The 12,529-nt window shown below is 29.9% G+C and overlaps 1 protein-coding gene across 1 annotated transcript in view; it reads left to right on the forward strand.

Annotated features, from left to right (window-relative positions):
• The window catches only part of LOC129221624 (RB1-inducible coiled-coil protein 1-like), a 67,625-nt gene that overhangs the window by 9,019 nt on the left and 46,077 nt on the right, over nucleotides 1-12,529 (forward strand). The window contains exons 4-9 of the mRNA XM_054856148.1: nucleotides 182-267; nucleotides 2,120-2,235; nucleotides 4,758-4,844; nucleotides 6,321-6,444; nucleotides 8,089-8,142; nucleotides 11,843-12,013. Of these exons, the coding sequence (XP_054712123.1) occupies nucleotides 182-267; nucleotides 2,120-2,235; nucleotides 4,758-4,844; nucleotides 6,321-6,444; nucleotides 8,089-8,142; nucleotides 11,843-12,013 (638 nt within the window). The remainder of the gene's footprint in view (nucleotides 1-181; nucleotides 268-2,119; nucleotides 2,236-4,757; nucleotides 4,845-6,320; nucleotides 6,445-8,088; nucleotides 8,143-11,842; nucleotides 12,014-12,529) is intronic.

A 12,529-nucleotide genomic window follows, 5' to 3' on the forward strand; every position in this document is an offset into this window, starting at 1 on the left:
AATATTATTTGCCGGGTTTAATTGCACAAACTTCTCTCTGGCATGTTAATTGATAAACTTGTTTCATCTCTAATTTTCAAAACATTTCTTGTAACCACTATAAAATAATTCTACCATCAAGTAATAATTTTTCTAGGCACAGTAAAACTTTTCAATGTGCTAACTTCTTCTTATTTCATAGATCTTAGCATAGAGAATGATGTCAGAGCCTGTGCTAATATGAGTCCAAGTAGTAATGCTGCAACAGTAATGTCAGCTCTAGCACAAGTAAGTTTCATGAAGGTTTTTCTGAAAATATAATATTAATATTTAAGGGGTTATTTATATATTTAGTTGAATTCAAATATGTTTGAAACACAAAAGGTTCTTCTTGAACATTACAAAACAATAATAGTGTCAACCATTTAAACCAAATGATTTAAATTGGTGATTTTAATCATGATTTAAATCAAATTATTTTGAACAAGAAAAGATTTAAGTTGTCCTTTATAGATCCATCTCTTGTTGCCTATGATCTGTAATTAAGTTAAAGGGTGTTTCAACTCCTCATTAATAAAGCTTTACTCTTATTCCATATGAGACATAAGTGTTCGAATTATTTGTCACTCATCTGCATGGTTCGCCAATACCTATCAGTCGATATATATCACGATATATATCCAATATTTATTTTCAAAATATCATGATATTTTGATATTTTCGATATTTATTTTTTCAAATATTTTTTAGTATTTTCAATAGTAAAATTATATTAATCATTTTGTAATATTGTTCATTTGTTATTAAAAATAACCAAAAAGTTATGTACTATAATTATATTACTTTGCTTTATTAATGATGCATTAATACATCATTAATATAGCAAAATACTATAATATTCCTTTTATACTTGTATTTTATTAATATTCATATAATTATGAGTAATGTAACAGTTTTAATGTCTTCTGACTGTGCACTGTGCACCAACTAATGCATATGTTTTATTTCTGAATCATATTACTGTAAAAGTAACTAACAGAAGAAAAATGAGTAAAACAGCTAATGCTTAGTTAACTCCATTAAAATTCAATAAAATGTAAAATATTAGACACAAAAAATGAAAGAAATATTAATTTCAAGTCTATATATTATAATTATAATAATATTAGAAAATAAAAAGTGATTTGAGGATGTGCATATAATAGTTTAAAGGCTAGTTTGTTCTGATTGAAAATATCGGATTTATATCAAAATATCCGATATATATCAAAATATCGGATTTTTTCGAACTGAATGAATTCTGTTGGAATGGGATGAACTGAAAAAGATAATTTTACTTTTCGTTAAGAAAGTTAAGATTTTTTTGGCCTTTGTGCTTCACTGGAGAGTTTATGTAACTGTATAACTGTAAAAGCCTACTGTTTGTGCTGCTTAGCCAATTCTAATTTTAGTATTCTGCTTCCTGTCGTGACAACTATATTTCAAAGTGATTTATATTAGGCTGCTAGAAAGTAATTGATCAAAATAAAATACACATTTCCTCGAAATAATAACAAGAAAAAAGTTACTTGTTTGTAAGAAGGCAAACAGGTTAGTTGTCATCTCAGGTAAATTATTTTGAATTTTATCATGGGCAGTGCCATGCCAAGAACCACTAGAAAATAAGTGCCCTATTTTTTTTCTTGACCTCATAGCAACTTTATATGATTTTTGGTTTTGTTGAAAATTATTACAAGTTGCGTATATTGATCATTATCTAGTGAAGGATTTTTTTTTTGTATTAATATAATTTATCGGTATCTGTACTCATTGAAAATAAATCAAGTAACGAATAAGAATAATTACCATTACACAATTCTTAAGGTTTACCTTCTTTTAAGGTTACAAAAGTCCCACTGGGCAAGATTCCCGAGTAAAACAGAGGTATCTTTGAAAAAACTTTGATTGATACTATCAACTGCATTAATAATTGATAAATATATTTAAGCCAGAAAATTACTTAGTTTAGGTTTAACCATCTTGCAGTTTATGACCAGATATCTCGTCTATTTAACATGTAATTCTGGGACTGTCCAACGGCAAGGGTGTTAATTCTTAAAATTTTGTAAATTTCAAACTGAATTTGTTTTCTCTCGTTTAGAAATTTGCAGATGCTGCTGTAAACGGACGTCGAGAATGTGATGAACTTGTGCACGGTCAACATCTTCAGCAGCAAGGCTGGGCAGCAGTCATTGCAAATTTAGAAGACGCTAAAGAGTATGTAACTTAAATATCATATTCAACTACGTGTGAAATCTGTAAACTGACTACTTGTGCTATAGTGCTTTAGTGGTCACTGGTCAACTCATTGAGGGTGGTGATAAAAAGACGGATTTATTTTTTATTCATTGTTTTGCCCAACATGCATTAATTTTTTTACTAGTTAAAGTACTTTCATACTGATCTTAATTTTTTAACCCACTACTTGAAAATTGTGATTGAATATTTTATTTCACAAATATCTAAAATATCTTTAGAGATTATTTACCAGAATGACATCAAGTGTCGTACAAACTTAATATTAAAGTAGTTAACTCAAAATAAGTACATTTCTTAACACAACCTTCTGCAAGAAAATGTACATGAAACTTTTAAAAATCATGAAATAATGATATAAAGGGAAGAATTATTTAGTGTAGGAAGAAATATATATGAGCCAGGAAGAAATAGTTTTCCTGAGAATCCTGAAATACTCATGTGTTTGCGTTACAATTTAAATGCTCCTGGATTATTTTCTTCATAATAGTTTTACATGAACGTCAGTTGTGAGGATTAATTTCAATATCTTCATCATTCAGTTTTAATCAAATTTTGTATTGTTTGCCTTTATTTTAGTTTGTATACTTTCATGCTAGCTACATGTTATACTTATGTTGCAGAAAATTACATTCATTTATTGTTAGTAAATTTCTTTGTCTCGGTTTCTTATTTTAAAAATATTTAAAGATTTAAAACATATTAAAAAGTATTTAAAAAATATTCTTTTACCTGCCAGTAAATTTTGCCTATTAATCAGCTCATCCCTAATTCACACAATCAAAAGTATTTTGCAACATATTTACTATAGAAAAATTTGTGTAATATACGATCTGACAAAACAGTAAATATTATTTTCAAATTTGCAACATTTAAAAATTTTGATAATACTTTTTTATATTAATTATTTTCATCTCAGAAAGAGCCTTTTCAATCATCGAGGAGCTTTAAATGTGTCGTCACTGCAAACCATTGAGGCTTAAAAGAGTTTTTTTTGTCATTTTTTCCTTTCAAAGCAGCATCAAGCAAAAGTACAGTTCTGAATTCGATATCAGTATCTCTACTTTCGCTGTCCAAACCTCATCAATATTCAGTGTATCATTTTTTTTTTGATCAGAATACCTCCCCTACAATATGGAAAACCAAGTTTTAAGAAACAGTAAGTGATGTAGGTTTGTGTTACATTTTGTGGGCTGATGATATAAAATGGAATACCATGGGTCTGTCCAGGATCGCTGCATAAAACAAACAAGCAAAATTATAAACCAAACTGACTTTCAGCTGTTAATTTCTTTCAAAGAAACCAACAACAGGCATTATATTTATTTGGCCGTAGTAATTATTTATGGCTTGCAGGAGCATCACAAGAGTGCCGTTTTTTTCTCTCTGCGAAATTAGCTGATTTTGTAGAAGTCAATTCCTCTAATTTAACTTTAAAAAAGGTTCCAACCATTATCGTTTTTATACAGGAAATATGCTGTATTATTTTAATCTGAGATTTGCCTTTTCAATAAACAATTTGTGAAAGATCAGTTTTTGTTTATCAGAATTTTGTGAAGGGTCCGTTTTGGTTGATTGGATTTTTGTGAAAGGTCCATTTTGGTTGATCGGATTTTTGTGAAGGGTCCGTTAACGAACCCAAATTTGCTCTGGCCAGACCCCTGAATACATTAATCTTTTTTTCCCATGCAATTTTAGTGGGTTAAATGAAAAGAAGTTATAAGTGAAAGTGCGGTTAAAAGAAAACAAGGACTAATTTATAAAAAAGGAACATATTCATTTTCCAAAAATGTTCCAGAGATGTAAAAAAAAAAGAAAAAAAAAATGGCTAACAGCAAAATATTATTATCATATTTTCTGAGTAAATAATTGAGTACAAATGCATAACAGATTATGTCCCAGAATCTGAAATTTTTAAATAAGAAAAATCAAGGAGATATCGCCATTTTTTTCTTCTTCTTTCTTTTTTTTTTTTTGATATGTGTCTTTTAGTTTGAAAAACAAGACAATGTGCTCTTTGGAACAAAACCTGAATGTTGATTGCTCCAATTTCACCAAAACCTGAGTATATAACCACTTCAATCTCCTCATATCAAAGTACTTGAACCTAAAATTAGAGTAAATCCCTTTTGCACTCCAAATTTCGTTGCTAAAGTTATTCACATCAAGCCTTTCTCATTTTTAGCTTTGAATGTTGTCAGCAATGAATTGACGATTCTGAGTTTGTTTTTTTGCAAAATTAATGCGAATGATAACTTACAAAACTGATTCACGTTATTTAACACAAAAGATGCTTCAAAAACTGATCAATGCATGGATTATTTTTTCTGGAAAATCAATGTGAGGTGACCAAAGTTCTGTATTTAATTACTATTAGTGGCAGCAAGAAATTGTAACATAAATTAAATCCATTGGTAAATATTGCTATGGTGCTGTTCTGGTTTTTTAATCTATTTTATTCATCAACTAATATTTTATTTTAGTTCTCTTATGAAGCGATGGTCTTATTTTCAAGAAATGTTTCAGAAATACTTAGCAAATCGCTCCGGATACAAAGAAATCATCCAAACGTGAGTTTATGGATAATTTATTATTTTATTTTTTACATTTTACTAAACTTTGACATTTAAATCACTAGTTCATTATCATTCCCATAAAACATGAGCCTGCTTTATGCACTTTTGTAATGTATATAAATCCAATGCATAATTTTAGCTGGTGTATAATTTAGAATGTCATATGTCGGTGAGAACTGTCCTATAATGGACAAACAATAAATTAAAAAAAACAAGGAGAAAAAAAAGTTGCATCACATTTTTGAAATTTAATACAGCTGAAATTAACCAAATATGTTCTTCCTTAGATTCTGTTCCTGGATACAATAATCATTTGACGATGAACCTATTTTATTTTTTACTAGTGATACCCGCAAGTCTTTGCCCGTAATAGAAAAATCAAAAAGTCTTTTGGTTCGCCTGTATATTTACAAATAATGTATGGTGAATTTTCTCGCCAGTTGGCTTGTACCCATCTTACGGTTCCACGTTATGATAATTTCGTATCTTGCCAATTGGCTTGTGCCCATGTTATGGTTCCACGTTATGATAATTTCGTAATTTACTCGTTCATCTTATGATATTTTTTTTCTTAAAATTGGAATAGAAAAAGAACCACATTGAATTTTCGAAAAATCGCTTCAAGGTGCACACCCCCATGCTACATAGTAACTTTGTGCCAAATTTCATGGAAATCGGCCGAACGGTCTAGGCGCTATGCGCGTCACAGACATCCAGACATCCGCCGGACAGAGAGACTTTCAGCTTTATTATTAGTAAAGAAAAAGTTCTGTCAACCACAATGTTTGAAGTATTTTTATTTTTTATTACCCTTTTTCCCTACAGCAGGAACTTATTGATACAACATCTCAATGGCCAATGTTTATTTGCTTGTATACTTGTTAATGAATGACTCTTAATCATATTGTATGATAAAACATCTAATATCTTCTATACTCGGAAAACTTAAATTTTCGCATATTCCTATTTTTGAATATCCTCGAATGAAGTGACAGATTTACACATTTGGAAGCCTTTTTATATATTGCGAACATTTTTTAAGAGCAGTTCTAATCCTTTTTGGATTCCTTAGATTGTATTTGTCCGCACAATTGCAACATTTCTGATATAGTAAATCCAACACTAGTCAAACTGCTATAAACATGGAATTAAAAAAAAAAAAAAGCCATGTGACAAAGTGCCATGAAACGTGTGGACAACATATTGTATGCCCCCAATTTATTTTTATTTTATACAGTCTTTTAACATAACTTTAGTAGACATGACAAGATATACAATTTGATTAATAAAACACATAAGACCTTATTTTGGAAAAATGGGTCAACTTTAGCATTAGTCAGAACCTTTGAGTTAATGCTGTGAGGAGAAATGTACCAGATCATTAATTAAATATTTTAAATCTTCTCTTTTTACTTTTTTATTCAAGGTTGCAATTAAAAAGTAGAATCTTAAATGTTTCCTCCCTTCTAGGTTCCCTGATGATATTGAATTGCTCTCTAAAGTTCCACTTTTACCTAAATTAATGCTTGGAAATGAATGCATTGAAGAGGATATAGCTACTGAACACACATTGCTTTCATGGTTTTGCTCAGAGGTACGTAGAGCATATACAAAGTCAAGAATAACACATTTAAAAAAAGAAAAAATCAGTTGAGCAGAAATAACTTTCACTTAAACGTTGAACACTGTGTACTGTCGGCCTCCAAGAAGTTGAGCTATGGCCTTCAGCAAGTCCATTTCTTTCAAGGGAGAGTAATCAGTGAAAAGAGGAATTGTTAGCTGCAGAATCGGGCTACCATTAAGCTTTTTGACCTTCAGCCGTTTTTCCTCACCGCTATTTCAACAAATGGAATTGTTTAATTGGCTGGCCAGTGGAGCTTAGCTTAGCAGAGGCGTACAGTACATTCAAATTTGTTTGTCTTGAAATTCATGGCATGGGAAAACAATTTAAGATAGGGAAGTTTCGAGGACCAGAGGTTTTGATAAAGTTGTGAAAATATGCAATTGGAACAAAGTTGAAGAATCAACACATGCTTTAGATTAAAATTCTTCTGCATTAATATTGTTGAACATTACTGTATTATTTACTGCAATTACATATTTTACTCATTTTAGTAGGTACATTAAGATGTTTATACAGTAGAACTCCGCTATAACAAACCTGGGATATAACGATTCTCCGATTGTAGCGAACCTTTTAATTGGTGCCAACTGAAGAACTATGTTTTTAATGTATTTTCAAATGCTTGTAACGAACCCTAAGCGTTGTAAAATCAGCTGTAGAGATCCAAAAATTTCTAAAATTTTCAGTTTTTTATAGCACTTGTCCCAATTACCTTCCTTACCATTTTTTCCGTAGGTGAATACCATCTTCCGCAATAGTTACCCCTTTTTCACCAGAATACTACGGTCCAAACCCCACTCCTCACCTATTGTTCTTCTGATAATATTATATTGTGAACTTCGCACTAACCATAGCTAAATTAGACCAAAAAAAAAATCTGTAAGGGATTAAGTTAAATTTATTCTGAAATTGGAAAGCAGCAAGTCGATTCTCAATTTGTGAGAAAATTTTCCTTTCTAAATTTACTATAGTCACTATCTGGCAGAATTTTAATTCTAACGCAGCTCTCAGTGTTTGTTTGCAAATTTTTTACGACAGAAATTAGATGAACAAGTTGTAGATTTGTTTACAATAGTTGGCAGAAAAATTAGCAAAACCTGCGTTAATGCTTACTAAGAAAAATAACATTTTCCTTCCCATATTATGGACAAATAGATACATTTCAATAGTTTATAAATTACTGAATACAATAGTTAATACTGCTTAATGTTATACTTTTCATTGACAGAAATATCGTGTTATAAAGAAATTCATTATAGAAGTATCTTAGCAAATGTGGTCTTATTTTCTCAAAATCGGATGTAGCGAACCCTCGGTTATAGCGATTTCCTATGCCAGTTCGCTGAGGGTTTGTTATAGCAGGGTTTGACTGAAAATATCTTTAGGGTAAAATGTTATCTTTCAATGAGTGTCATTCAAAAGCAGCAATATATTTGCTTTATCCTCTACAGAAACAATTTAAACACTAAAACAGCATAGACCTTGAGAACATAACAAAAAAGCTGTTTTTTCATGCTCTAATGAACCCTATTGTTAATGTAGTTTAATTTTTTTTTATTCTTTCACTTCTGCTCTTACCTTTTGCTCAAATTTTGTGTGTTTCTTTTATTTCAGCCTAGACAATATTTGGAGGCATTAGCTGAAAAGTGCCAGTATTCCTTAGATGAGGTATTGTGACTTTAAATAGAACTTCAGTTTATTAAAAATGAGCTGAAACATATTAATGTGAAATGACATCTTAAATTTAGCTGAGAGTTGATTCTGGAATCTGCAGAAAGATGATTCAAAGCATTCCATGCCTCACAGTTAAAAGAAAAAACAACAACATACAGTTAGCTTTCTGTTTAACGTTGCTATATTTAACAGTTTTCTCTATTTAAGGACTGCTTTTCATGGTTCTGGATGCTCCGTTGTAGTTTTTAAAAGCATTCTATTTAAGGTCAATTTTTTGGGGTCCCTTGAAAGTCGTTAAACAGAGAGTCAACTGTACATTGTCGTGTTGATTTTTTGTCGAAAATTTTTCCCAAATCCAGAAACAGCCATATTTTTGAAACAAAGTTAAATTTATTTTCGAAATTTTGTAAATATTGCTGTGTGAACTCAAAACTATTGCAAGTTGAATTTCTCAAAATCTAGAAAAATCTTTGCTTAAAGATACATTAGGCCCAAACTAACAACCATTTGTCTCTATATGTGCTTAAATGTATTTTTATTTCTAAATATACAGTCGAACGTCATTATTACATCACTTTTGAGACTGTCAACAAAGTTTCATCATAGCTGGATAAATTTCATAGTTAAACCTAAGTTTATGATGAATTACAGATTTAATAAATCAACTAATAATTTGTTGTTTTTAATCAGATTTAACTAACCCAGCTCTGAATTATTGGAGGCCAAGGCTAAAATCATAACAGAAAAAATATTTCAATCTTTTTTTATTTCCGTTCAAAATAATTCTCCAAGGTTTGCTTAATTTTTGAATTAGAATCATTCTTTAGAATGTAATATTTAAAAAAAAAAAAAAAAAAACAATGTAATATTATTTAAATATTTTTCAATTTCATAACCTTTTGTTTTCTTTTTGCTATTTTTACATGAACCTGTTACCTACTAAAAGTAACCATAAACAATGGCCCAGCTAAATTCTAATTATATTACTCATCAATGAAAAAAATACCTAGTTCACAGAAATAAAAGAAAAAGAAAAAAAGCTTTTAGTGTTTAAACATCGAGATCACTTTAATATCAAAGTAGTAATTTTATTTGTTGGTCAAACAAAGAGCTATTTAAATGATTAGTGTGTATCTAATATTAAGCTTTCTCAATAAAGGTACAGCTTAAATTTTAGTAATCCGTTTAGTTCAAATTTGAAAAAAATAGTATAGTATTAATATATTTCCAAATTAGTAAATTTGAGAATATACTGGTAATTTATAATTTTGGTCGACCGTTTGAAATTGATGTATTTCCCTTCCATCATTTATTTTCACCTCAGAAATAATAATATTTGATACAATCTGTCACGGAAGTGAGAAATTTTCCATTAATATAGGCCTGATGGATACATTTTTCAGGGAATTTTTTTTTCCCTTTGTTGGTACAATCTGCACATGTTAAGCATATGAAAACTTGTGCACTTCTTTTTTCACATTATTTTTCATCCCTCAAATTCAAGTTCACAGAGGTGAGAATTCCCAATAATCACTTTGTTTTAAAAACAAAATCTGTCTTCTTGTTTTTCAACAAAAATCTCACAACTTTTTTATGGCTGAAAATAAACAAGGGGGACCCTTGTATCGTGGGAAATAAAATGTGGTGTCACAAAAATTCCTGCAGTTAACTTTTCCAGATGTTTCAATTATTTTACTGAAAATATTTATAAGAGACAGAAAAATTCGACTCTGGCTGAGCAGCTCTAAGTGTCGTGGCAACCCGAGTTTCATCGTAAATACTGTTGTAAAATCCAAAACCACTTAACATATTATATGCTATAAGTTTGAGACTTTGACAAAATTATGTTACATCTGGAGTGTTGTGAAATTCGTATGTCTTGATAACAAGGTTTGGCTGTATTAATAGTCATTCAACACTCTCTTTTTTTTCAAACATCAATCTTTTCTGTACTCTTCTTGGTAAAAGAGAGAAAAGAAATTTAAGCTTCTTTTCTCAACTGCATAGAAAAACTTGTTCTTAATTTCATCATTTCTAAAGAAAAGAAAAGAAAAAGTTATTGATTTTTAGTCAAAAATCCATTAGGAAACTGAAAAATGCTGTTGAGTATTTTCATCTTTCAGATTGAACGTCTCGAAATATTTGCTGCTAAATATTGGCCATTATATAAAATCAATAAATTTCCTGATTTCAGGACCCATATTTTCCTTTATGATAAAAATCCTCGATTAAGTACATTTTGAATGTTTTCATAATAAACCTTATTATTTTTTTGGCAGCAAGTTGACTGATTCTAAATTTTTACATGCTTGTCCAAAAGATGTTTTTAATTATAAAATTATAGCAGCCAATTACTGCAAGTCTCTAGATTTTGAATGCAGTTGGTTTTCTTTATAGATACTGCGATTTTTATAATGGAGTCTTTGGTCATATACTTATAAGACATGTCCTTTGCTCAAAATAATTTCACGACAAATTTAAACTTTGGCTGAAAATGTTTTTATGTCAATATATTGTATGAAAATTTCGAATATTTTCGAGTATTGTATAAAAATTGACTTCCTCTAGTCTTTACAAGGCTTAAAGAAAGGAAAAGATGAAAAGAACAACGTTAAGAAGAATTTCAAAAGATTATCACTAAAATTTTTTTGAAAATCATTTCATGAGAAATGTTATATTGAAGATTTAAGTTGTCTCTTTCATATATTATTCCAAAGTATAAAATCTGATTATATCTAATTTTATTTGTTCTGTCAGCTGTACTGTTGTTAGAGAAAAAGGTTTAGAGGAACACACCTTTTTTTATAGGTTAACAGACATTTATTTTATTGGTAAAATATTGTACAAAACCAATTTACTTGAAATTTGCATCGTTTTTACATTAATAAACCAAATATTTCGAGTTACAATAAAATTTGTAAACCTCTGGCAATTTTTTTTACAAAAACAGTTGGAATGGATACTCTGGCTTTTAGTCATACTAAGGCTGATTTGTTTTGGATAATTTAATAATGCTAGGTCAGGGATGGCCAACCCACCTCATCTGTGCCACAGTGTGACATGGCAGAGTATTAAGAGTGGAACGGGAAGACTTATTGAATAATTTTAAAAACTGAGAAATTGATGTAATTTTCTTTGGAGGATCTTTGTTAAACTCAAAAAACCTCATTCATATTTGAAGAAATCCAGGGATACCCTACTTGTGAATTATTTATATGTATTGTAAGTACAATGATGTCAAAACCATGGTCAGTATAATTGCTTCATTTAGAAGAATAGTCATGCATATCATAGATGATGTAAGAAAAAAGGTTGGCACACAATGTTTGAACTCCAATAATGCAATTATCATTGGGAGGGTGATGCACTGTCAAAAATATTTTACTAAATATAATTGTTGAGACTGGGGAACTGTAAAAAGATAAATTTTATAATTTTTTACAAAATTTGATTTTGTGACTAAATTTTATGAATTTCCATTGCTTACATAATTAATTTTTTTTTCTCCTGTTGGAACTCTTCTCTTATCTCTAATGGTTTAAAAATTAGCAATTGGACTACGATTAGGGTGGTCATCCTGTATAAAATGGTGGAGTGTATGCTGCTTTATCAGCACACACTCCACCTATTTGCATGTCTTTTTTTGTACTCTTTAGATGCTTTAGATTCTTAAAATGCTTTTTCTTATGTGTAGATTGGTGAACATTCATTATTAGAAATACAAAATAAAATTGCGATAGTTCTAGCAGACGCTAATAAACCTACTATAAAAGAAGTGAAAGGTATTGAAGAACGGCTATCTTTGCTCAACAGACGAATTGAAGATGCTAAAAAGTATGAAAAAGATCAACGTAATCTCGCCAATGTAAGTGTGCTCCTTTCCTGCAAGTTGTTTCTGCAATTATTTTTTACTTTAAGAATGATGTCGTTTCCAAAATTTTATAGGTATTTTTTTCTGAAAGAACATGCTTAAAAACAAAGGATCTGGCCATTTTTAAAATAATTTTTAAGTTTAATATTTTTAAAAAATTACTTAAATCGGCACGCTTTCAATGTTTATGCTACTGTCCGATGACATCACAAATGATGAAATGCCATTCTGTGTTGCCATTCACAGATCAAAATCTTTAATTTGCATATTTATTCACATGTATTGGCAACAATACAGTTGATAGCAAGCATAGAGCACAATTTTAATTCGCTTTTTGATTATCATAACGTGGAACTGCGGTAGAAAGATGCGGCAAAGTGCATCATTTGTGACATCAACAAAACCATGCCTTGTTTCAAAAATCTGACATTTAAAAAAAAACTGTTGGGAAAATGAAAGTATTTTCTGGGTTCATGTTATTCTTTTTGCTTATTCTATCAATTTCAGTGA

This window comes from Uloborus diversus, chromosome 4, assembly GCF_026930045.1.
Source record: "Uloborus diversus isolate 005 chromosome 4, Udiv.v.3.1, whole genome shotgun sequence".
Classification (NCBI taxonomy): Eukaryota; Metazoa; Arthropoda; class Arachnida; order Araneae; family Uloboridae; genus Uloborus; species Uloborus diversus.